At 46.2% G+C, this 27634-nt stretch overlaps 1 protein-coding gene across 1 annotated transcript in view; it reads left to right on the top strand.

The window, feature by feature from the left end:
• Positions 1-27634, top strand: part of TENM4 (teneurin transmembrane protein 4) — a 403492-nt gene that overhangs the window by 153313 nt on the left and 222545 nt on the right. The window contains 3 exon segments of the mRNA XM_063092724.1: positions 6388-6643; positions 17131-17229; positions 18415-18650. Coding sequence (XP_062948794.1) covers positions 6388-6643; positions 17131-17229; positions 18415-18650 — 591 coding nt within the window.

Raw genomic sequence — 27634 nt, forward strand, 5'->3', positions numbered from 1 at the left:
ACAATCTTTAGGACCCGATTAATCAGTGCACGCTGGGGTCATCATTAACTCAGTAGCAAGGAGCCCTTCAGGCACCTGTCTGCCATTTTGCAGGGTCGGGTGTGGTCACCCAACCTGGCATCCTTTCTTGGAGCCAGTGCTGGCCTTAGATTGCAGGGCTATTGACACGTTTGAGTTCTTGCCTGAGCCAAAGTTCTGGAAGTTTATGCCTTTTTCTCATGAACGTGATCTTAAAAAAGAATAGTAACGTACTCTGCTGGAATCCTTCTACCAGTAAGGCACCCTGCAGTCAGTCTGGGGCAAGCTTGTAGTGTGCCCCCACCTGGGTCATCCTCCACATAGCCACCCGGATTCTTCCTCAGATACTAATGTGATTGTGGCACTCCCTCTAACCTTCTGAACTGAGGACAAGTTCTTTAGCCTAGCACCTCCAGGCAGCCACCACCTAGACCTGTTCCCAGTGTCTCCACCTCACCCCTGGCCACTGCTCCCTCACAGCCACTCCACACTACTTACAACAAGTGGCCCCAGCTGGCCTTGCCTTCTCAGGCTTCTGAATGTGCATCGTCCTCTACCTGGAATGCCCCTTAGACACAGGTCACGTGACACTTCTGGTGAAACCTTCCCCGACCCCAACAGTCAGAGCCTGGCAACCCCGCATGGTGCTCCAGTGAGGCTGTAGCATAAGCTAAGGAGGATTGGAGTAGTCAACACGTGTAAAGTATTCACCATGGGACAGGGGCTGATGGAAGCACTTTACCTGTATCAACTCATTTACTACACATAAAGCAGGGTGCTGAACAGCCCGGGCTCTGGAGACAGCCTGCCCAAGTCCAAATTCTGGTTCCACCACTTAATGGTTGTGTAATCTTGAGCAAGTTACTTGGCCTTTTTGTGCCTTGGTTTCCTCATCTACAAGATGGGGAGTAACAGTAGTACCTTCTTTACAGAGTGTTAAAAGGATTAAATAACTAAAGCACTTAGAAAGTATCTGGCACATATTAAGTACTCAGTAAATGTTAACTGATGTATATATCATGATGTATAATGATGGATTATTTCATCATAATTACCATTTTGTAATGTCTGTCTGTATGTCTATTATCTTTACTAGGCTATCAGCATCTCACAGTCAAGGAACCTATTTGTTTGATTTCTGAATCTCTGCGTATCTAATCCATGGCAGTTCATCTTCCTTCTTTTCCCTTTATTGCCATTACTATTATATACATATTTTACATGAGTAAACTGGAGGCTCAGAGAGGTAAAGTGACTTGCCCAAAGTTGTGTAGCTTGTAAGAGACAGAGCTAATGCAGAACCTAGGTCTGTGAGACTCCGTCTGTCCCTCCAAACACTGTCTACTTATCGAGGATGGGGCTCTTCCTCATCTTATAACCCATCAAGTCCTTGACACCACAAAGGGCCATTTACTATTGCTGTTGATTGAACAACACCAGGGACCTTCTCCTTATGGTGCATCTTGAACCCAGGACAGAGAGGTATGGATTTGGGTGGCAGCCCCTGGTTTGTTTTGAGCTGCTTTTCTAGTGCAAAAAGGAGCCTTCATCTTGGAATACGTGGAGAACCCATGTGTCTGGTTTTGTTCTGAGTGTCAGGGCTGCAGCCATTCTCACCAGCTTCTGAGCTGCAGGATGAGCTACAGGCACCCTCCTGAGACTGGGGCCCTTAGGAGCCAGCCGGTTGTTGAGAGTGGGATTCAGCTATAATAAAACAGTATGACATATCACATTTCCATTGGATAATTCCCTACTCTTTCTCTCTCAAGATTTTCAGCTTTGGAACCCCTGTTATAAATGCTGAAGAGGAATCACCATTGTGACAATTTAGTGCTTTATGATTTATTCATTCAACATGCCTTTGTTTTAATTGTGAAATTAATAGTTACCATTTTTTAGAATTACTGCATTCCAGGTACTGTGCTAAGCACTTTATATGCATTATCTCCTTTAATTCTCTCAACAACTCTATAAGGTGGGCATCATCTACATTTAGTGATAAGAATACTGAAGTTCCAGAGAAGTTAACTGATTTGACCAAGGTCACACAACTTATCATTGACAGAGCCAAAACTTGAACTCAGGGCTGTCTGACACCAAAGCCTAGTCTCTTTCTGTTACCTACTGCTCTGCCCAGCGCTCGGAAGAAACCTCACTATGAACTTGGTTCAGCGAGATACCGGCAGGAGGCTTCAGTGTTCAGGATTTTTGTGCATATAAAATGAAAAATGTTTGAGGTGTTGGAGGGTACCAGCAACTACAAATGTACCTGAGAACTTGTAGGAAGCAAAAACACTTCCCGGAAAACCAGGCTTGCAAAACTCAGATAAGCAAGTGGCCTTTACTGACAGGGGAGTGCACAAATAACAGTAAAATAGCTCACATTTGAGCTCGATTCAGAGATATACTTGGTAGCTGTATCTGTGAGAAGAGGGTATAAATTGGAATTTACAGCACAGCTTTGCAAATGTACCAATGCTTACTCCCAGGGAGCAGGAGAGAAGCAACTGTTTGTGCAGGCAAGAAGTCCAGCTACCTGATTTGTTGTTCTTTCCCTGACATTCTGTAAATATTTACTGAGGGCCTACCGTGCAGCAGGCCCAGCGCTGTGCTGCCCCTGGGGATATGGAAATGAATGACACCTGGGCCCTTCCCTCAGGGCTTTGCAGGAGTCCACTGTCTACTTGGCACTTGAGCAAAGGCCATAGCTTTTCATCCTCCAGAAAGTGGTGAGGTAGGGATGGGTGGGCCCTTTCACAGATGCACCGGCTAAGGACCAAGGAGGTGAGGCAAGTTGTTGGAGGTCACCCAGCCAGTAAATAGAAACCAGAAGAAAGTTCTCTCTTAGAACCTATCTATCCTGTTCAGTGTTTTATTCCCAACACATGCTTTACAAGACCTGGTACAGAACAGGCACTCAGTAAATGCTGAATGAGTGAATTGGTTCTGAAATTCCCTCTAAAGAGGGGAGTATGTACTGGGGCAGGGATAAAAGAAGGCCCCTGAACAGACTCTCACCTCTGTTTTGCCTCCTGGCCACTGGAGCAGAGAGTCCATTCAGACCAGAGGAAAAAACATTTGCTCCTTAAGAAAGTTATATTTCATTCTGTGGTTTGTAAGTGAAGCTTCCATTGCTGAGCTCCCAAATACAGAGCTCTTCCTTTGTGAACCTAGGAAAAACCTTTCTTAGGGTTCTCAGACTGGAAGGGGTAAGGGAAAGGAAACAAAGGGCCCAGCAGAAGCATCTGCAGCCCTGCCCCCAGGCAAGTAAGTAAAGGCCTGTGGAGGCCCATGGTCTAGCGTGCCCAGGGTGATCTATTTTTTTATGCACAAATGCGAGGGTACTTCAAGAAGTTTATGGAAGATTAGTATTATCTTTTAATTCTACTTTTCCACAAACTTTTTGAAGTACCCTCATATCCCCGCACTAGCCTTACCCTCCTGGACAGGCTGCCAAGCCATTCACATGAGCCATTCACTCAAGAGACCTATACTGAGCATCTGCTCAGCTCAAGGACCTAGGACCATGCAGCACAGAGGGGAGAGAAACTTTTACACTTACCAGAGGAGGTGAGAAGGGGACATAGGTATACATGGTCTGGGTTGCCTGCTGTCAGCATTCAACAGGAAAAGAGAACTTTGGGGAAGGTAGATCAAGGAAGGCTTTCTGAGTGGAGTGGCACTGAGCTGACCAGAACATTCCTTATCCCCATAGGAGAGTTTCCTTGTAGAAGTTAATTTTTAGATCCGTGACCAGTGATCTTATACTTAAAACCTCATCATTTTAGGATTCTTGCCAGCTGTTCTCAACAGTTATCAAGCCAAAGCCTGGTATCCCCACTTAGTCACAAAGCAAGGGTCTATAGGCTTGCAGGCAGCCCGTCCTGGCCCAGACCTTGATGCTACTTTCTTCAAAGGCGGTCTTCAAAGGCGGTCTTTTTACCGCCTTTGGCCATGGACTGAGACACTCCAGTGTCTGTGTTTTATACAAAGGCAACATGGTTTGGTAGACAGAATTCAGGCTTTAGATTTATGAGGACCACTTAATTGGTTTTGTAAGCCTCCACTTCTTCATCTGTAAAGTGGGAATGATGCTAATACTGCCTTCTAGGGTTGTTGTTGGACATTTAAAAAGTTAAGGATGTGAAAGCACACACAGTAGGTGCTTAAATACATGGCAGCAACTATTAATCTCAATTAAGTAAAATGCCATAAGGAGGCTGACTCCTAGGGCAGGGGCAATGACTGAGTCACCCTTCTCTGCTGGCCTCCTGATAACCATTGGACAGCAGTTGTTCAGTCACTGCCTCTCATTGCTCTGGTGTCCTGGACTGCAGCCTGAAAGGCCAAGCGTGGGGGGACAATCAGCCCAGGAGGATCCTTCTGTCGCTGGCTATGTCCCAGACTCTGTCTGCCTCCATTAATGTGCTGCCTGAGGACAGCTGGACAAAACAAATGACCCTGCACGTTCTTGCCTTCTCCCTGGTCCAAGGCTGTCAGAGTGGGACTCTCTGCCTGGACAGGTTGTATTGGCCTCCAGATTCTCTCTCCTCCATCAAGGACATCCCTGCTAGCTCCCTTCTGGCCCAGGAGTACAGTACTGCACATCTTCACGGGGCACCATTCACATTCTGTGGCCTTCATGGGGGACCTTCCGCATCAGAGTTGAGGTTTCAGCCACTTGAACTGCCTTTATGGATCTCCTGGCCTCTGGGGAACGGTGTGGCTGGAGTGGAAGGTACAGAGAGGGACCTGATGAGAGATGAGTCTGGAAGACAGGCATGGATCAGACTCTAGAGGGTTCTGTAGGCCCCGTGTGGGAGGTATGCTGAAGGTAGCAGCTTATAATAAGGAAGTGATCTGCTCAGATAGTTTTCCGTTTCTTTCTCCCTTCCATCCCTAACTCCCCTCCTCAAATTCCCCACCAGATTTGCTTCATGACTCTTTGGTATAAAAATTGGGTTACCCAAAAAGCAGAAAGTGATGCATCTTCCACTAAAAATATCCATAACACTGATAGTGATCACATTTGGTAGTATTTGATGGTTTCCAGAAAGCTGTCCCCTGATCCAAATGAGGAACAACTAAGCAGAATACTTTGTAAACTTCAGAAATACTTCTTTCCCATTCTTTGCCTCATTTGATTTTACTGTAGCTCTGTGATCCCTGTAACAGACTCTTTTTCCCATTTTACAGATGAGAAACTGAGGGTCAAAGAGATTAAGTGGACTTGTCCATGGTCACATGGTTAATAAGTGACAGACTCTAGACTAGAATCTAATTTCTTGACTTCACCCCCATGCTTTGAAAGGCTAGGCTGTCTGTGAGCATCACTTAGGTGAATGGTAAAGATTTACCTCTCACACACAAATGAAGAGATACCTCATTCGTGGCATCACCAGAAATTTTGTTTACTTTATATATTTGCAAATAACATCCACTTAGCCATATACCCTTGGGCACTTTACTTACTGCTCCAAGCCTAAGTTTTTCATCTATAAATTGGTTGCTCTGAGTAATTGAAGGGAGTAAATAAAATATTTATCTCAAACTCTTCATCTGTGAAATGGGGATAAAAGCAGTCCCTGCTCTGTAGTGGGTCGTCAGGATCAGCTGCATTAACAATGTACAGGGCTCAGAACAGTGCCTGGCACATAGTAGTGCTCAATAATGTTAGTGGTTGTTTTTAACGACCTAGAGACACCAGCATGGCTCATTTTACTCAAAAATCATCTTCTCCCTGAGGCCACCCAGTCTAAAATCTTACCACCCCATCTAAAATTTTACCACTGCTCCTACATACACATACACAGGCCACAGTCCTCTTCCTGGCTTTATATGTTCTTAGATTTATCACCATCTTAGTAAACTATATATTTTATTTATTTATCTTGTCTGTTTTATTTACTATGTACCATTATGTACAATCGGTAGCTCTCAAATTTCAGCATGCATCAGAGCTACCTGGAAGGTGTGTGAAATCAGATTACTGGGCCCCACCCCAGGGTTCATGATTCAGAGAGCCTGGGGCGGGGCCCCAGAATGTTCGTCTCTGACTAATTCCCAGGTGATGCTGAAGCGGCTGATGGGGGACAACAAACCACAGCCCTGTGAATATGAAAGAAACACTGGGAAGTTGCCGGCATCAGCAGCTAGTCTTTTTTATCTTGTTTATGGTCTCTCTCCCCCGCTAGAATTTAAGCTCAATGGGGATGGGAATTTTTGTCCCTTTTGTCCTCCCATCCCCAGCACCTAGAATAGTAGGTGCTCACTAAATACATGCCGAGAAAACATTTACCGAACGCATCGCCGTGTACGGTTTGCTCGGCCCGCGGCCGTCCGCCCGCTGACCGCGTGTTTGTGCCCTAGATCACCCGGGCGGCCTGCAGACCCACGCGCGGCTCCGGACGCCGCCGCCGCCGCTGTCGCACGCCCACACCCCCAACCAGCACCACGCGGCCTCCGTTAGCTCCCTGAACCGGGGCAACTTCACTCCGAGGAGCAACCCCAGCCCGGCCCCCACGGACCACTCGCTCTCCGGAGAGCCCCCGGCCGGCGGCGCCCAGGAGCCCGCCCACGCCCAGGACAACTGGCTACTCAACAGCAACATCCCCCTGGAGACCAGGTGCGGGGCCGGGCGCGAGGGCCGGGCGGGCGGAGGCCGGGCGGGGCGGAGAGCCGGGGTCTCCCCACCCATGCTGGCCAGAGAAGCCTGGTGCACAGCTTTGGGATGCGGATCTCTGACTGACAGAGGAAAGGGCGGTGGACGTAGGGCAGAAAGCATGGGCTTTGGAGAGCAGCAGCCCTGGGTCCGGTGCTAGCCTGCTGCTCACGAAAGGTACGATCTCGGTCAAGTTGCTAGACCCCTCGGTGCCTCACCTCCCTTGTCCGCGCGATGGCTAGGATTCTGGAAGACTGTGAGTGCCGACACGCGTGAACGAGGCTGGCACAGGCGTGTGGCAGAGAGCGGAATCTCAGTCCGGGTTTGGTTGGCGCCCTTACCCCTGACTTTCCCTAGGATGGTTTCATCACCCCATGCCTAGCCCGGGACTGCCTGGCCCGGGGAGGGTGCTCAGCAGTCCTCCCCCTCTCCCAGCTGTCATCTCTGGGTTACAAGGGCTTTCATATCTGTGATATTATATAATCCTCATACCTGTAGGAAGAGGGTTTATTATTGTGATCCCCCTGTGGGAGTTTTGGAAGCCAAGAATCAGAGTGTGTCCATCACTAGCTCAAGGGTCAGATGGGCAGTTGACGCACACCTAGGATTTGAACCCAGGTTGCCTGGCTCCCTGTCCAGTGCTGCTTTCCCTCCACCTCCACCGCAACCACCTCCTGCGGGTCTCTCCTGGCCTGCATCCCTCTGCCCACTCCCTTCTTCCAGCCTTGCTGTAGAATGCTTCCTTCACCTCAGGGATTTGTATGGGGGGGGTCTGTACCCATCCTCCTTACCTCTGCATAGCCACTATTTTTCCAAAATGGAATATTTTCATGATTATAAAAACCATACAAGCTCACTGCAGAAAATGCAGAAAGATATAAGGAGAAAAATTAGATCGACCCATAATCCTACCACTGTGAGATAAGCACTGTTGGCTTTGGGGAGCATAACTATTCCCTGCTTTCTCTAGACTGAAGATGAAGTGCACTGGCACACGTGTAACATCTTCGTCTTCCACCTGTTTCTTAAAGCAGTGGGAAACATAGATTTTATTTTCTCAAACTCCTGTTCTTTATCTGTGAAGATAACAAAAGTCATACACATTTAAGAAAGTGAAATTACCTGTACATGGAAAGTGTACCCATCTGACTCTGCCTAGCACATAACTATGATATATTCGCATATTGAGCTTGTGGGGTCCAATGAGAGAAAATCAGTATCGTTTTGTACCATTGTACTGTAGAATCGTTTTTCCAAAAGCAGTTTCTCAGAGATGCAGCCCAACCAGCACCCCAGTCTCTTAATTAACATTGTTTCTGTTGACATCCTTTAAAATCTTGTGTGACTTTTCCCTGCGTGCCTCCGTTGCTCTCCTTAGGAACAGAGTTGGATAATTGTATGTCATCCTGCCCAGGGTAGCTTAATCAGCTCTCCGTTATTTCCAACATGCTTATTGAATGCCCATGGCTGAAAGAAGCCAGTGACTAATCGATGGTTCTGATTCTCTGCATGGACCACAGTTGCCACTCCCACTGCTTGGATGTTCATTTTTCTCACTTAGAATCAAAGCAGGACTTCCTTCCTGTGTCAACAGGTTTTCTAGGGGAAAGGAAGATTGTGGATGAGCAGCAGGGAGGTTTTCCTAATGGTCAGCTCGAGATTCAAAGGAAGTCCCAGCTCACCTCTCCTGCCTCCTCAACCATTGCTCACCTGCCTTTCTGACCTCTGTTCTCCCACATTCATTGTTCAAACCGCCTGGAACCTTGTTTTCTTTTCTCTTATATTTTATTGCCCAAGTAATAGATGTTCATTGTAGAACAGTTAGAAAATAAAATAAGCAAGAAGAAAAGAAAATCATCTATATATACCAAAAGGTAACCATTGTTAACATGTAGGTATAGACTCACATACTCCATTTTATATATATCCATACACATACATAACATAATTATATATATTATTATATTGCATATTTAATATTCAGCATGTGCACATACTCATAATTGTATTTATCAGCATTTCCCCAAGCCCAAGCCCTTTCATGCCTCTGTGCCTTTGTATATACTCTTGCACAGCTCTGCTGGACTTTCCCTCCTCCTCACTTCTTGGTCTAGCAAAGTCCTACTTACTCTTGAAGCCCTATGAAATGTTTGAGAAAATCTTCCTCCATGATCTCAAAGCTCTGTGCATCTAAGGATGTCCTAAAACTGGGACAAGTACCTTATACAGTGGCTAACACAGTCAGAGTTCTGGATCTTAATACTGACCTTAACTGGTTGATGGCACAAAACTAATACGGTGCAGTTTAAGAGGGATCAGTGTCAAATCTAGCAGATAGAATCACAAGCTGCACAGCTTGGTGAGGTAGAAGGAGTATGGGCTTTAAAGTGAGATGGACCTTCATTTCTATCTAGGCTTTAACACTTTCTTAATGTCTCTGAAACCTTCATTCCCCCGTCTGTAAATTGGGATAAGAATTCATGCCTCTCAGTTAATGAGATATCATGTATCAAGAAATACACAGTACAATGCCTCGCATTTAGAAGATACACTATAAAAGCTACTTCCCGTTTTTTCATATACTTCCCACGTCAATCCTGTGAATGAAAAAAGTCATTCCAAAAATATTTATTGAGCCTTTACTCACCAGAGGAGTTGTGAGGAAATTGTAGGTTTTATCTCTTCTCTACTTTGGAGAAGTAAGTTTGGCCCTGATAATCTGAGGGCATAAGTGATGATCTATTCGCCATAGCAAGTTGTTCAAAGCACAGGTTTTAGGGTCAGACATACCCTATGCTCATACCCCCACCCTAGTGCCCCCACTGTGGACCTAGACCTTAAATTTTTTCACATCTAAAATGGAGAAAATAATAGTAACTTCCTGTTCTGATTATCTATCACTGCATGACAAACACTACTCCAAAATTTAGTGGTGTAAAAAACATCCAGTTGATTATACTTCACAGTGTGAGTTAGGACTTCAGGAAGGGCTCAGCTGGGTTATTCTTCTGATGAACATGGTGTTGACTGGTCAATTGGTTGTACTCACTAGCTACTGGACTGGTCTGAAGGATCCAAGATGGCTTCACTCACATGCCTGACATCTTGGTGGGGGGCACAGCTGGAAAACTGGGTTCAGTGGGACCCCTCTTCCTCTCATGTAGTCCCAGGGCCTTTCCATGTGGTCTTTCTAGCAGGGTAGTTATACTTCATACTCGGTGGCTTAGGGCTCCAAGACACTGAGACAGAAGCTGTTGATCCTCTTAAAGTCTTGGCCTGGAATTGGCACAGTGTCACTTCCATCTTTATTCTTTTGGTCAAAATAGTCATAGGCCAGCTAACTTCAAGGGGAGGGGAAACAGACCCCATGTGTCAATGGGAGAAGTGTTAGAGAATTTGAAGACATCTTTAATCCACCACACTACCACATAAGTCTGTTGTAGCAATTATACTAAGATAATGTCTGAAGATGTCTTAGCATACAGTAAGTGCCCAACTACTTATCATATAATACTTGTTATTCAGTAAATATTCACTGAATGCTTCTATGTGCCTAACAGGTAAAACATTTAGGAGAACAGGCTCTTGCAGTAAGACAAATGCTTTGATAGAAGTAAGCACAGGGAATATGCTGTGTTTTAATCACCTTGGGAACTCCAGCACTCAACACAGGGCTCACCACACATGGTGGGTGCTTGATAAGTATTAACACACAGGTGAAGTGAATGAATGTTGGAACAGATGAGTGAATAAATATGCTTCACTGAAACTTGAGTGGGGAAAAGGGAAGGCTTCCCAGTGGACCTGGTGCAGTGTGACTGAGAATTGAAGAGTAAGCAAGAGTCCCCAGTTAGAGAAAGGAAGAAGAGAGGGCCCGAGAGAGATACAGAGGAAAGGCCTAGAAGCCCAAGAGAGTAGGGTTTGTTTGAGATGGTTGTCCTAAACAGCTTTTGCCAAGCCCCACAGACTGGGCACCTCCTGATACCAGAGAAACAGTCACAGGCCTTGCACTGATGGTTAAACTGAGTCTGTGTTGAGAGCCTAAAGTAAATGGCTAAGCAAATACTGTAACAGTTGGTAGAATGACCAGGACAAGATTTAGCTTTGGTGCTGGCAGGAAAAGAAAAGCTAGCAGAGAAGGGGCTTTGGTAAACCTGCTCTTCTCTCTCTACCCACTGTACCTCTGGGACTCCCCAAGCTTGGGCCTACCTCTGCTCCTTAGAGATTTGCTTTAAACCCCACAGGTACATCTGTGATCCACTCTGGTGGGAGCCATGTGGTCAGGGTTCCCCAAACCCTAATCCACTTCTTTTGTTCTCTGAAGCATGAGATGCTCAATTGATTTCACAGGGACTATCTGAATAATAACCCATCAGGCTCCTGTTGGATGAAGAGGAAGCTAGAGCAGAAGGCTTCCAGACCTTGGTTCTAGCTCATCTGCTCTCAGGCCTGGTTTGGGAGCTTGGGGCCCATTTTTTGGTCACACGGAATTTAGGGAACAGCCCTGCCCACCCTCAGGGATGGGGGCCACCCTGGTGGTATTGGGCCTAGCCCTGCTATGGTTTGCAGGACGGCACACAGTGCCTTCTGGTGGGCCAAGCCAACCCCTGATCCTTGCAGAGAGTTGGGATGGACAGTCTTCCCTGTCATTTGGTGATTCAGTCGCAGACATGTGTAAGACATAGCCTACTGCCATATAAGAAGCTCAGAGTCTTTTGAGGGAGACAGACCGGTAAATGAATGAAGACAGGCCCTGTGGATAATGCTCTGACAGAGGGAATACTCTGAGCGGAGAGGAGGGCATGGTTCACTCTGCTTGGGAGCATCAAGTAACTATCATAACAGACACACATAGAGCCCTTCTAGGAGTAGCCAGGTGCTGTTCTGAGTACTTCACACACATTAACTCTTTCATCTTCACAACTCTCTTATAAGGTAGTGTGTTAAGGGTTCCCAACACCACCCCCAGGTTTAATGATTTGCCAGTAGGACTTAACAGGACTCAACATACAGTTGTACATGGCTCTGATTTATTACTGTGAAAGGATACAAAGCAAAACCAGCAAAGGGAAAAGATGCATGGTATAAAGTCTGGGGGAAACCGGGCACAAGGTTCCAGAGACTTCTCTCAGTGGAGTCACTCAGGACACAGTTAATTCCTCCAGTAACAAGTTGTGAAAATGCATGTGAAATGTTGCCAGTCGAGGAAGCTTGTTACAGCTTCAGTGTTCAGGGTTTTTACTGGGAGCTGGTCACATAGGCACCTCCTGCCTGGCAAGTACCCAAATTCCAGACTCCGAGAAGGAAAGCAGGCATTCAGCATAAACCATATTGTCTACACAAATAGTTTAGGCACACTTAGTTAGCCACTCTTATCAGTCAATGGTGGGAACACTCTTGAAAGCTAAGTTCCCAGACGCAGGCCAAGGGCCAGCCTTATAAGCAGGCCTTTCAAAGGACAGCAGTCTGGACTCTTGTCTGAACTCTTTTCTGCACAGATAGGTGGCCTTATCATCATCCCCATTTTAGAGATGAGGAATCTGAAGCACAGAAAAGTTGGGTAACTCGCCTAAGGTCCCATGGCCAGTAGGTGGCAGGGCCAGGATCCACACCTGGGCTGGGGCTCCAGAGCCCCATGCACCTAACCACTGTCTGATGCCATCCTTCTGACTGTTAAAAGTAGTTTCTCAAGGCATCCATTGGTAGGAGTTTGTAGGCATTTCTGAGTTGAGGGACAGTGGACAGAGGCACAGAGCCAGGAGAGAGCTTGGCATTTTGGAAAGACAGCAAACAGTTGGGCAAAATAGGAGCACAGAGCACTTCCTGAGGATGAAAGAAAATGGAGTTCACCACTGGAAGATCTTGAGTTACATGAAAAGGAGGTTGCGCTCTTGCTGCAGGCATGGGGGCTGGGGGTGGTGGAACTGGGGCTGAACAGCTATCAACATCTTTCTAATCAGAGAGTGACATTATGGGATTGGCCTTTTGGAAGGATCACTGTGGCCTGGAAGACCCAGTATATATTTTTGTTTCTTTGTTCATTCATTTGTTCAAATACCAGCCCCATGACTAACTCTTTGTGTGGTCTTGGCTGAGTCACTGACCCCCTACACACTTCGGGGTCTCAGCCACAGAATGTGGGTGTGATCCCTGCTTGTCCTGCCCCACTCAGTGGTTGTGAGGATCAGGTGCATTGGTTGCTGTCCCAGGGCTTTGGGGTGGAAATACAGCCTGGGACAGTGGCTCACTGTGAGAAGATGGGCTGTTGAATAAGGCAGTTCCGAAGAACTATGGCATCTGCCATTTCCCGGCCACTTCCCTCCCCAAAGCCATTTGTCTGCCCTTGAGTGGTGAGCTCAGTGTGCCCTGGGACTGGAAGCCCCTGGTTCAGGCAGCTCAGGGACTGGTCCACATCCTCCTCTGCGGCTTAAACGGGAACCAGTCCCCTCTGCACTCTGAGAAGAGCTCCAAGAACAGCATAGCACGTGGCTGCAGGCCCCTCTCCAAGTACTCTGTGACCTCCTTCCTGAGGGGCAGCTTGGGGTGTGAGGTCACAGTCATCTAGTTTGAGTCCCATCTCTGCCTCTTCCTTGCTGTATGACCCTGACCAGTCACTAAACCTATCTGACCCTCAGTTTTCTTCTCTGTAAAATGAGGCAATAACACCCACTAGTGTGAGGGTCCGATGAACCAGGTGTTCATACCTGAGCTCCCAGCAGGAGTGAGTAGGAGACCATGCAAGGCTAGGACCCAAGGTGGGCTCAGCGGCTTAGAGAACTCCGTACAGCTTTGTCTCTCAGAAGAACTGGACACCTGGAGTATTGGGGCAGGGAGCCTTGAACTGGGAGTCGGACAGCTGCGTTTCAGTTTCAGCTCTGCCCCTGCCTTGCTGTGGGTGTGGGAGCAGGGCACATCTCTCCGTTTCTTCATCTGTCGAATGAAACCAAATAATTTGACCTAGAACCAAGGGTTAAAAATACAGAATAAGGCTATCTCAAGGCAGTAGTAGCATTCCAAATGGCCAGCTTTTTCAGCAAGCACTCTTATTCCCCAAATTCCCGAGTGACCCAAATGATTAAGATCCAAGTTAACATGAGTGTGGAAGCTCTTTCACAAGATCTGGCTCCTTGTCACTCTAGAAATCTTTTATTCTGTTGCATTGCCTCATTCCTTTTCCTAACACATCTGTGCTTTTATGACAGCATCATCTGCTCTCTCCCCTTTTAAAAAGAACTGGGGTTTTTTTAATTATAAAAGTTAAAATAAAAATCAGTCTTTATCCAAGGACTTGAAAATGCCCGCTGTTAACCTTCTAATCTTTGTCCGTTATATCTTTTTTCTCTGAATATGTTTGTTTATTTCTGATGGTTTGAAGGTATAGATTTGACTCCCTGAGAGCACATCCTAGCCTGGTGATGTCAGCCAAACTCCCAGGTGTCTTGGCGAGCATGCCACGCAGCCACTTCAGGTCCCAGGGAGGCAGCAAGAGCTCTTCCATGGCCCTCTGCTTACCCTGAGCTATACGGGCTGTAAAGAAACTGAGTTCCTTCCTGAAATGCAGGGGAAGGGGGAAATGACAATAAAACCCTGCCTGCTGCTACATTCAGTTAAGAACCTACTATATGCCAGGCATGCTTCCTTTGTATGCCCTGAATTCAGCAGTATTCAACATAAATTAATGAATACCTACTACTGTGTGCCAGGCATTCATCTAGATTCTGGGCACATTGCAAGGAAACAAGATATATAAGTCTCCTGCCCTGTGGAACTTAAATTGCATTAGGAAAACACACAATAAGCAGATAAACACATGTGCTCACACGTGGAAAAATAGAATTAAAACATAAAACAAATCTTTCCATGAATTTTTTGAAGACCCCTTGTATATGTTTATCTCTTCCCAATCACTCCCTGGCTCCTCAGACTGCTTTATTTTTTCTGAGAGCACAGATACAAATATATAGACATACATTTATTTATCTATATATCTATATGTATAGTAAGATTAAGAGAGGTCTATAGATATATAGATAGATAGACGTAGTGTCAAGTCCTGTGAGGAAAAACAGAGCAGTTCGAGGTCCCGGGGTGATTGGGAAGAGGGGATGGGAGCTATTATCGTTAGTGGGAGAAGGTAGTTGTTGAGAGGGGAGGTTATGATTCATGCACATATTTGGGGAGGTGACTCAGGCAGATGAAAGTGAAGGCTCAGCTTGTTTGAGAACAGCAAGGAGGCCAGTGTGTGTGTAGCTCGGAAAATGGGGTTTGGGAAGTAGGAGGGGGCCAGATCTTACAAGATCTTGTGGGTCTTGTAAGGACTGTGGTTTTATTCTAAAAGGCTTGTGAAGCCGTTGGAGGGTTGGGAGCAGAGAAGTGATATGATCCACATTACACTCCTGGTTCTATGAGGTAAGCAATTATCTCCTTTTATGGATGCACCATAAAAGGTGCATCACCTGCCAAGGGCTGGTAAATGACAGATCTGAGACCTGCACCGAGATCTGTCTGGCCCCAGGACCTGTGTGCCTCCCACTGGGCCCCCAGGCATCCATCAGCAGGGCCACCTGGCTGGAGGCGGAAATGAAGCTACCTCCGCAGCTCCTCCCAGGCACTGTGGGAGGCCTCAGGGGCCCTGAACACCAGCAGAACAGCCTGCTACCCAGGCTGCGGGGCCCAGATGCCACTTCCTGACTCACCTGAATGAAGGAGAGACCCCCACCACACTGCAGTGGTCAGTGGCCTCGGCTGCAGAACAGTGTTGCCTGTGTTCTCACTGTCCTCAGGAATGTGAATGATATGGGGCCTTGAGATAGTACTTACAGCCCCCCCTCATTTTGTTCTTTGGGGCTGGCCAGGGGTGACAGCTGCAAGGCTGTGCAGAGTGACACACGGAGGACCTGAGCTCTGGGATCAGACAAACCCAGGTTCCGGTTCCAGGTCCGCCACTTGTTTGCTGCATGATAGGACCTTAGAGAAGTTTATTCTCTTAGTTTTGCTGTGTCAGACTACAAAGTGGAGATGATAGTACTGACTCTGTATGGTTGTTGTGAGGAATAAGATTTAAATTAGATAGTTGCAGAGCTCCTAGAACAGCGAGTAATATATTGTAGCTATAGGGTAGATAGCAGCTATTATATTCCACATTGTACTTCTATAATATTTAAATAGCTCTTAAAAATTCTACCAACATTATCTCAGTGATCCTTATAGCAACATGGTGAACTTAGTATTGTAATCCCCATTTTACGTGAAGGAAGGAAGATTAAGAGAGGTCGAGGTTTGTACCCAAAGTCACACAGCAAGAATGTGGCATCAAAGGGACTTAAATTTGGGTAAACTGGTCCTCAAGACCTGGTCAAAGTCAGAAGGAAGGTCTCTGGCAGGGGAGGCCCAAAAGTTGGCTTTCTGCAGTTAGTCCTTCCCTCAGGTGCTGCAACAGGCTGAGGCCAACAGGACTGTTAGAAATGATTTACTCAGGGTCTTGAAGTGAAGTGGCTGCAGTCCTGAAAATATCAGAAGACAGGATCCAGTGTGCTCAAGTGTGAGTGACGTCACTTAGGCATGAGACCAAAAAGGGCAAGTGTGTCTGTCTTCATTCTGGGTTAGAAATAGTAATGACATAAAATGCTGCACTGCCCTCAGTGCACCTGGGGGACAGAGAACATCCCCTCTGTCTTCTGTGGGGCACCATCCTTACTCATCTGTCATCACCCAGGTCCCTGGACAGCTAAAGGACCGTGATACTCCAACCATGGTCAGCATCAACCGGGGGGGGGGGGGTTGTGAGAGAAATGCAGATTCTCTGGCCCCACCCGCTGACTCCATCTCTGGGGCAGCCTCAGCAACTGTGCAGCTCTCCAGATGGTTCCAATGCTTACTCCATTTGGAGAGCCACTGCTGTAGAAGACTATGGCCAAAAATGCTTGGTTTTCTTTTTTCTTTGGACTAGCAAAATGAATGTAAGCAGATGTAGGCAGTTTCAAGTAGAGGAAAAAGCACAGGCTTTCGAACCAGAAAAACCCAAGCTCACATTCCTGCTTTGAAATTTGCTAGCTGGTAACCAAGTGCTGTTACCTCTCCACATCTCAGTTTCCTCCTCTGTAGAATGGGGATAACACTACCTTCCTGGCATAGCCTATTTTGAAGATTTGCAAGAAAGTTATAATGTGCCTAGTTCAGTGCTGGATGCATGTCAGTTCTCCGTGAGAGCTGTGATTTGATGCACACACTGCCAGATATTTGGGTTGGTTGGTATAGAGAATGCTCCCTCTGGATGCTCTGTGCCAGGTGGACCCCTGCACATGTGGCTTGCACACTGACCCATCGCCTGGAACCATGTCCCACTGGTCTCACGCACAGCTGCACCAAACAGCCACTTCGTGTGTTTCTCTACTGTCCCCCTTCATCGATGCATGACTCATTGCTTCATTCATGTCTCCATGTGTGCGTAGAAACCTAGGCAAGCAGCCATTCCTAGGGACATTGCAGGACAACCTCATTGAGATGGACATTCTCAGCGCCTCCCGCCATGATGGGGCTTACAGTGACGGGTAGGTGACATCCCCATGCTCTTCTTCTCTGTGTGTGCTCTCCCTGTGGCTCCTGCACTTGCATGCAGACCCTGAGACCTTTCCCTGGGATCTCCTGGGTGAGGTGATGCCATGTTGCATGCCCATCCCCAAGTCCACGTTCAACTTGCAACAGTTTATCCTTAGAATGCCTTGCCCTCCAGCATATTAACAGCAGTCTTGTTAATATGCAGCTCTTGGCATCTCATTGGCTGCCTTTATCATTCTGAAAACCATCTCATGTAGCACTTTTTATGCAGCACAGACCTTGTATTGTATGTATTCTGGCCCTGAGTATGTATTCTGTGGCCTGCACTATCTGGTACCCCAGTAGGGATGGGTTTACACTAAGACTTCGGAGGGATGCAGTGCAACTAATGCACCCCATTTCCCAGGCTGTGCACAGGTCCTCCCATGGCCATGGTTAAAGCCAGGCTGTGGAGGATTCACTGACACATCATTTGGCCACAGCCATGTGCTTTGACTGTGCTCCACTGCCCTCAAGACTGTAGGATGCAGTTGCCTGTCTGTGCCCCCCACAGTTTCACCTGGCGCTTGGAAGGCAGCCATCTGTCTTCCCAGCAGAGTGCTTTGATGGCATTTGCTGCCATCGGCTGTGTAACAGCTGCCAGCGGACTCTTGGCCATGACAAAACTTAGTGGTGGTTTCTTGAATTCAACTCCAAGAAAATCCCCTTTTAAAAGAAGGATACCCTAATCTTCAATCAACGTACACTGGCAATGTAGCTACTGGAGAGAGAAGAAAAATTTTAGGGCCCATTATCTCCAGGGGGCAGAACAGGATTTTAGACACTATCCAAGTTACTATAAGAATTTTAGAAATGTGTAGTCTACTCCCCAAGAAACAGCATTCCAGCCCCATTCTTTCCCAGGAAAAGGATCTCAACACCAGTCTTCTGTTGAGTTGGTAATACCTTCTACCTTGGCTTGGGTGGGTTTTCCATGGGTAGGGCTGTCCCATCCGTGTTCCGTGGAAACGTGTCTTCATGTTGTGTGGTCTGGTCCCTCCCATCTTCTCTGGGGTGATTCTCTCTCTCTCCAGGCTCCTCTGCATGCCTCTTCTACTGCTGCCTCTACCCTCCAGGTTTATCTGGGTGCCTGATCAGTTGGCAGACCCTGATGCCCCCTTGCTTCTCTCCATCCACAGACACTTCCTCTTCAAGCCTGGAGGCACCTCCCCACTGTTCTGCACCACATCTCCAGGGTACCCACTGACATCCAGCACCGTGTACTCACCTCCGCCCCGACCTCTGCCCCGCAGCACCTTCGCCCGCCCGGCCTTTAACCTCAAGAAGCCCTCCAAGTACTGCAACTGGAAGTGTGCAGCCCTGAGCGCCATCATCATCTCGGCCACTCTGGTCATCCTGCTGGCATACTTTGTGGGTAAGCGCCACCTCACCCTGGTTTCCCTTTATCCCTTTAGCCCAGAGGGCAGTGGCCATGACAGCACTGAAGGCTGTCAAAGTGTGCAGGGCGAGCCTGCACCCCCCGACTGTCAGGGTCAAACCTTGGGGCCCTCCTCCCCTGCCCTCTGCGCTCACTCCAGGAAGGAAGCTAAGCATCTGTCCTTTTTGTGTTGGATGCCTAGCACTGAGGCACTGCACTCAGTATGACCAGCCTCTGAGCTGCAATCTGTGGACTGAGTGCTACGGATTGCAATCTCTATAAATGAAAGGACAAGTTGGAGAGTCTGGACAGCAGGCAGGCCTCACCCATTGGCACCACATGGCTGCAGGAAGAAGGTGGAGCACCCTGGGGCTGGAGGGAAACTGGCAGGAAAGCACAGCTAAAGGCAAGGGTCTGGTGGGGCAGCCAAGGGTACTGTGGGAGCCAAGGTCCAGAGTTCAGCCATGGTCAGGATCCCAAGGAGATTCCTTGGAGGGGTGAGGAGCGGTGGGTTGCAGTGAGTGAGCAGAGCTACAGAGACACGGTGTAGCACTGGCCACGTGCTTCTACCCAACCCCGGGGCACACACATGGCTGTAAGAAAGCCTTCCCAAACTGCTTCCTTGCCATACAGCATGGCTCCACTTGGCGTTCTTCTGATGCATTTCTAAGACAGTCTGATTTCCTACTCCTGACCCCTCTCTTTGGTGTTCTCCCAGGAAAGAGATTAATCTGAAGAGATCTATGGGCACTGTGTAGAGTTTGCTGCCTCTATGCAAATTAGCATCTTAGAAAAGGCATCCAAAGGGAGGTTGGCTTAACCCTTGGTATCCTTTCCAACTTTCAAATTCTATAATTCTAAGATTTAAGATAGATCTGGCCAGCTCAAGAAGCCCTTGGACAAATGCTAAGGAATTCTGAGACAATTCTGTAAGCAAAGGAGACTTTTTCAGTATAAGCCCAGTAAATAGAAATAGAACTAATTGGCAGAGGCCAAAGAAAGAGTGCTGCCTACTGTGAAAAAGAACTTTGTAACAAGCAAAATCATTGTGGATGGAAAGGGACTGTCTTGAGAGGTAGTAAGACCTGTCACTAGAAATGATTAATAGAGCACAGGCCACCACTTGCTCAGGATGTGTAGAGAAGGGATTTAAGCATGGATGGGGATTGGGTGATGTAAGCTGCAAGGTCACTTCCCTCTCAAGATTCTTGAATTTTGTAAAAGCAAGTGATCAGGAAGATGATAGTCCTATAAACAGGGAGGTCTCCTGAAATATCTTGAGCTATAATAAGCCTCTTCTGGTAGGTCAGGTCTCTTTTCCCCTTGTGAATATTGGTTTAGAGAATTTCACAGCTCCAAGGCCAGAATGGTATACATGTTTCATCTCTCCTTCTATCTGATTGATTAGTTTTTGCTGCCTAGAAAGTTATGTTGAGAAGGAGCCTGGGGCTATATTCAGACTCAGTGGAAAAGAGTTTCTGTGATTGATTAGGGATGTCTGCCATGGTCGCAGGAGTGGAAAATATTGATGACATATCAGATGTTTGCCATTCCTGCTATGGGTCATTGAGTAAGAGGAACAACCAAACTGGGAGAGGTCACAGCCCATTCAGGCTCTGTGAGAGGTGCATGATTGATATATACTAAGTTACAGGTGAGAGTTGTGGGGTTCCACACACCATCTTGACATGAAAATTTCTTCTGGCACCACCACCCACTAGCACAGCTCTTGCTTTTGACTGAAATTATTATATTTCCTAAATGAGTAGATTTTTGTACAGCCAGTGTCACTGTTCAAGAGTTAAGTAGTTTGTTGCATGCAGACATCAACTTGTTTTTCATTGAAGTCTTAAGGTTTATACCATGGAGCCTAGTTCAGAAAGAAAGAGTAAATCCTTATATGATTAAACAAACTCTCCTGTTTTCCATCCCATGGCTTCTTCCTCTCCCATTTAAAAAAAAAAAAATACATGATCAGTCTTCAGTATCTAAAGATAAGGGCTACTATGGGAAATAGTGAGCTCCCTGTCATAGGAACAAATAGAGCTCAATGGCCACTGAGCAAGAATAAGATTCAAGCACTGACTGGGGATTTTTACTGGATGACCTTTAATTTTCTTTCAATCATTGACAGTCTTTGAGTCTATAATTTTGTGAATTTTGTTTGTCATTCAGCAAGCCATACATGCTTTGAACCAGGCACTGTGCTAAGTTAAAGATATAGTCCCTCCTCTTGAGCTGTTTGTTAGCAGGTAAATCTAAAACAGTGATTGATTTACACAGCTGCTCAGGGGCTGGGGGAATACCCAACCCCAGCTAAGAGGACTAGGGAAGGTTTCCTGGGAAAGGTGATGCTTGAGCTGAATCTTAAAGTAGGACTTATCCAGAAGTAGACACGCAGGAAGGGTATTTCAAAGCAAGGAAACTTTCAAAGACTTGAAAGAGGATGATGTGGCAACAAAGAAATTTTCTGTTTTTGAAGTATTTGAGGAGTGTGAGGTGCACCACTGGAGCTAATGCAGGAGCATTTTGTCAGTGATGGAGATCAACTTAGAGGACAAGTTGAGACCTTATTGGATGGGAAATTGGGAAGCCATTGAACAGTTTTAAGTAGTGGTGAGACACAGTCAGATTCTTATTTTAGAAAGATAAGGGTAGAAGAAGGAAGGAGTAGAAGGCAGACCTGTTAGGAAACCATTGCAGTAAGTTAGGAAAAGCTGATAGCTCCAACTAAAACAGTGACAATGTAGGTAGAGAGGAGGGGTAGGTCTATAGATGATTTAAGAGAATTTGTGTCTCAAGTTAGGAGTGGTCAGTTCATTGATAGTGTGTCCTTGCCAAGCATCAATACATCTTTCTGATAAAATTCTATCTGTGAGGAAACATTGAGACTGGCCTCTAGAGTTCCTATCCAAGGATCAGGTCAGAAAATTGGGGGGGGGAGGAAGCTACTAAATTAGAGAAAAAAAGGATCAGGACAGAGAAGCAAGCCTGGGGACTTCCCTTTGTTACCTGAAGACCATCAAGGTGCTGGGGAAGAGCTAAGCCCTAGCCCTGGTTTGCATTCCTGGCTCTGGCTGACCACAGCTGGTCGCCCTTGGGCAGCTCACATCTCTAAGTTCTCATTCCCACATCTGGAAGATGGGCTCAGCCCTCTACCTCAAAAGGATGCTGGTGAGGCTGGAGTAAGTGGATGCAGGTGAGTGCACCGCAGGTGTGAGGACCAGCCCAGCGTTTCTTCAAGTCTGGGGGTGGCGACCTTGAGGTTTGGTGTCTTCCAGCAGCTGAGGACAGGGGATAAGCATCTTGTTGCCTGACCATAATTACAGGCCGTGATGACTAACTGTAAGGAACCATCAATTATTAAAAATCAAATTAATTGTCTCAGCCGAGCTCAAATATCCTTAACAAAGACTCTTCCAGCAGACCAACAGATCTAATCAACAGGCAAAAGCACAGATATTTAATTAGATTTTTGATGAAAAATTGTGTTTAATTTCAAGTATAATCAATTATTAATTACTGTAATGAGTGAGTCTGACTGGGTTTACTAATTAACTCATTTAAAAATTATGAATAACCTTTTCATTTGTAATTATTTTTCACATCCTATCAAGTTCCAGATGAGAATTACATCACCTCACCAGCAGAGGGGGAGGCAGAAACAGAGGGTGGAAAAGAATTTTTCTTTTGCTGGTATCTGCCCAGGGCTGCCATATCTGGATGGTAATTCTGGCAAATGCATTTGATGTTTAGTTTCTTAGTAGGAAAGTTTCCTCAGAAATGAGCAACCAGTGACCTTTCAATTGCAGATATTTATGGTGTGTTGATGGGAGGATAGAGAAGTTGGAGACAGGACTTACGAGGCACAGAGACTTCAGAGCCCAGGGCCTTACCTTCAGACCCTCTCCTCCTCCCCTGCGGTGTTACTGGGCTGCTCAGGCCTGGGGTGGGAATCTGGGGGGGACCGTGGCTTGGCATAGCTGTGGGGTCACTTCAGAGAGAAAATGTGTATTTTTGTCTCCAAAGAATGTCCATGCAGAAGGGCAGCCATTGAGGATGAGTTTTCATTGTTTTATTCACTGATTCTCCCTATTAAGGTTTTCAGGTTGTATTAGTCTGTTTCTGTTGCTTATAACAAAATACCTGGAACTGAGTGATTTATAAGAGAATGGAATTTATTGCTTACAGTTTCTGAGGTTAGGAAATCCAAAGTCCAGGGAACACATCTGGTGATGGCTTTCTTTGGTGGTGACTTCAGTGACATCAGGATATCACATTGCGAGAAAGGTGAAGCAGAGATTGCTGAGAGAGAGTAAGAGAGAGAGAAAGACAGACTCTCCTCTTCTTTTAAAGCCCTCAGAACCTGACCACCATTTTTAATCCATTCATGGTCCTACAATCTAATCTCCTCTTCAAGACGCCACCTTTCAGTTACCATAATAGGATTTCCCACCCTCTTAACAGTCACAGTGGGGGCTAAGTTTCTAATACATAAAACTCGTGGGACACAATTCAAGCTTTAGTGAGTTTTGGGGGGGACAAAATTCAATCTACTACATAGGTCCTGTTAGTCTCCATTTGAAAACCTGGCCTCTTCTGAAGAAATTTGTGTGCAGAGTAAAATGAAGGTAGAGTGTTAAGAGGGGAAGGCTAGTTTTAGGTCAAACCACTGAGGTGTTTACAGCCATGGTAATAATGCTTTATTTTATAGCTTTTAATTGTTTTTGAAACATTTTCACCAAAAAAGGTGTGGTGTAGAGTAGTAAAAGTAACATTGGTCACCATTTATCATTAACTATAAGAGCAGTTAGCTTTGATTGTGTGCTATCCACGTGCCTCTTTCTGTTCTAAGCACTTTGCTTGTGTTTTCTCACTAAAATCTAAAAACCCCATGGGTTATTATCCCCAATTTACAGATGAGAATACTGAGACCCAGTGAGCTTAAGTAACTTACCCACTATCATGTAGTAAATGTAAGGTCTGTGATCCACCCAACTACAGGCACTCTAGCTCTTCAACTGGTTTTTAAAATGTTTTCTCTTTTGAGTTCACGGTCTTAACCCTTATGCTATAACTTTTCCATCTTATTATTTGCTTTTTTGAAATTTTACTTTGTGCCTAGTATTGGGCCAAGCTCATTACATGTATTATCTCTCTGGACCAACAATTCTGGAGGATGAGTATTTTCTGTATTTTCTAGGTGAGGAAACTAAAGCTCTGAGAAGTTTGTAACTTGCCAGGGTCACACAACCGGTAAATGACATAGCTGGGATTTAGGTTTCAAAGGCCATGCTTTCAGCCACTGTGCCATAGGTGCTGGGCTTGCACAAATGATGTAAAATCAAAAGACCCCACTTCAGACCCTGGCTCTGTCACTTGCTGACTGTGTAAACTTGGGCAAGTTGCTTAACTTCCGTAAACTTCAGTTTCCACTTTCCCTGTGGTTCTTATAATGGGTGTGGCTGGAATGATTAGCCTATTTTACAGGAGAGGAAACCAGGAGTCACATCATGGTTGAAAGCATGGGTTCTGAAATTAGGCTGCCTGCTTTCAAGTCTCAGCTCTGCTGCTTACAGGCTTTATGACATTAGAAGAGTTTACCTAACCCCTCTCAGCCTCAGTTTCCCTATCATAAAATGAGGATAATAATAGTGGTTACTTCACAGAGTTGTTGGGAAATTCTAGTAAGATAATTTGCATAAAGTACGTAGCCCACAGCCTGGCACAGAGTTAGCACTCAATAAAAGTTAGATACTACTATTATTAATAGCAGTATTAGTGCTATTAGCATCACAGTAAAAGAGTATGAGTAACTCTTGAGTGAGAACTTGGACCAGACCTGTGTCACGGCAGTGCCTATGGGCTTCCAAGCCTGTGTTAATCACAAGGGCAGCTGGCAGAACTACCAGAAGGACCTGTCAGAAAACATTTGTAGGGATGTCTCACTGTTTGGGGAAACAGCCGCAAAAAGAATCATCACCTAAAAAGTCCCTGCTGTCATTTCTTTAACTAGGACAAAGTTGATTTGTGCTTCACTGACAGTTGCCTCTATCCAGATAAAACTGACCATGTCCTTGCAGTCTGAATCTCTATGTACAAAGCAGACATTGAGTGCCACAGAAGAGCTGCAGATTCATATCTTGAGGACTCTTCAGCACCTGTCTTGCCAGATAGGCCTTTGGACCAGGAGACATAAAAGGCTTGTTAATAATATGAAAACCAGGAATAACTTTACATTTAAACAAAGACCCAAGAGTGCCCTGGGGTGCCATTTCTTGCATTATCTGGTCCTGGTCCACTATGCAGGGCAGCAGTGTTATCCACTGTGATTTCCCTAAGGCAGCGTAGTTTTCTCATCAGAAAAGAAGATGGGATTTGGACTCTGACTGACTTATGGAAATCTCAGGTCTGCCTTCTCTATCTGCACAAACTTTTGAGCCTTGGTTTCTTCATCTGCAAGTTGAGAAGAATAATAGTACTACCTTACGAATCTTTTTTTTTTTATGGCAGCTGGACAGTACAGGGATCGAACCCTGGACCTAGGTGATATCAGCACCACGCTCTGACCAACTGAGCTAACTGGACAGCCCCAATGGTATTACCTTCATAAGGCTGTTGTGCAGGTTAAATAAGCTGATGCTGGAAAAACACAGGGGATGTGATAAAGGAGATGTCCCTTGCTGGGGCCTTGGGAGATTGTTATTCCCCCTCCTTGGACCTCAGTTTTCTGAACCCTGAATACAGTGGGAGTAGATGATCCTGTAAGGTTCTTTCTGGTCTGTGGTTTTCTGCCTGTAGGAAATTACACCAGGACATAAAGGGCAGAGTCACAAATATGGCCTGCAGCAGCCTCTGGGTAACTACAGTGGAACATTCTAATATGTTCAATAGCAAGAGGGATCCTTTTTGTAATGAGGTTGCATATTTCTCACCTCCACCGGAAGCTGATTGTGGGTTGGGGAAAAAAAAAAAATCAGAACCCTTGCTTAAAGTGGTGATAGTTTAATTTATAAGTGAGAATGTTGCTAGGCTTAATTGCTGCTCTTCAAAAGGCAGCTAGTAGAGAGCTTTACTTGTTGAAATATTATTGCAGTTCTTGGTCTGGAAGAGCCTTGGGTCATCCAGTTCTTGAGGCTACCTGGGAAATGTTGATAGAGTTGAACTTGGGCATTAAGTGTGACTTCTTAGAATCGTGCGGGCTGTCTCTGTGCAGGCAGACTGGACTTCAGTATGGCAGCAATCCAGTTAGAAGAGACATCAGGCTTCTCCTCCATTCTCCTGCATTTCGGGATGCTGTTGCCCACTCCCCTGTCTCCTATTGTCTTACTCTCTGCTGCATACTCTGTCCCTAGCATAAAGCCTGGCACAAGGCAGCTATGCTCAATAAGACTTGGTTGAATAAAAGACCTTGCAAGATGGTTAAGTATGCCTACAGCAGTCTTGGCAGAAGAACAGTGTGGGGAAAACCATGGTGGCAGAAATGTGCCTTTTATGTTGTGGGGTTAAGGTACAGGTGAAAGGGACACGAGATGAGTAGAGAAAGAATTAGAAATAAAAACCAAGATGACTGTACACCACCTCCTTCCCGTCAGGTATTTCCATCTGGTTCAGCTCACACAGTATCAGGATATCGCATGCCATTTGCTTCATAAGCACAGGCCTGTTGCACTTTGGGCCTGAGTGTTATTCGTGCACAATAATGCTCATTTTCTCTCTTTTCTCTTCAACTTCACATCAGGTCTTTTGGACAGAAGCCATAGATTTAGCTTTATAGCCCAAAGAATGGGAAACGGAGATGATTGAACTTGGTCTTTTCGGAGGAGGAAAAAGTGATAAAGATACAGGATCTTGTATTAACGACTTTCTCTCCAGGATTGATTCCTTCACGCTGCTCTGTGGGAATTGCTAATAGCAAGATATATAGAAATTGTTCTCTTTACAACAGACCCCGGACAGATATCTTCCAGCTCCCCTGAAGGAAGACTTAAAAGCGAGCATGGCTTTCTGCAGTTGTCCGAAATGCTGCCATGGAGGGAGGGGGCAGACTTGCTCTGTGAGGCTTCAGAGGGCAGAACCGAGCATGAAGGGTGAAAATGATGGAAAGTCAGCGCTGGCTGTGCAGGAGAAGGCTGCTCTGACAGGAGAGCTGCCGTGTCTGGAGTGGGAGGAGCAGGGCAAAGTGCCCAGACTCCACAGACTGCTGCTCTTGTCTGCTTCATCCTTCTGCCATTACTAGTCGTGCCACCGAGGCAAGGACTTATCCTCCTTAAGCTGTAGTTTCCTCATCTGTAAAATAGGAATAAAAACAAACAAAGACTGACTGAAATTATTAAGTCATTCAGCACATTTCAACTCAGCATGAAAGAACATTTTCCCATTTGCAGAGCTGCCCCCCATGGTATAATGGCTTGGTAGTGATCTTCCCGGCAATGGAAGTATTCAGCCAGTGGGTTGCTAGGTTTGCTCGTTGGATTGGTTGGTTGATGGTTCAATTGTTTTTAATTTGAGGAGAGTTTAATGAAGAGGCTAATTTACAAAAAGCAAGGCACCATGTCAAGGAATAGTACAACCCCAGGATAGTGACCAGGATACTGTCACTCCCCCTAGTCATTAAGGGATAGGAGAGGGAGTGGTGACCAGAACCTGGAGAACGTGGCCATCAGAGAGGGCTGCTTGACAGCAGCTGGGGTGTTCCACGGGGGGGGGGGGGTGAGGGAGCCAGAGAACTGATATCCCGACCCTACTCTCTTCCCACCTTCTGAGCTCCTCGCACTGGTGGAACCCAACCAGAAGCCAGAGCCCGGGGGAACCACCCATTGATCCAGGCCATGTGGCTCAGACTTCCAGGACAAGAGCAGGGTGGAGAAGGATAAAGAGTGAGTCTGAAGGGCAATGGATGACGTCATAATTCCTTTCCTAGCCATGTGCAGGGCTCTGCCTGTCCTGCTAGGGAGCTGACCCTAGGATCGAGACCCAAA

Source organism: Cynocephalus volans, chromosome 4, assembly GCF_027409185.1.
Source record: "Cynocephalus volans isolate mCynVol1 chromosome 4, mCynVol1.pri, whole genome shotgun sequence".
Classification (NCBI taxonomy): Eukaryota; Metazoa; Chordata; class Mammalia; order Dermoptera; family Cynocephalidae; genus Cynocephalus; species Cynocephalus volans.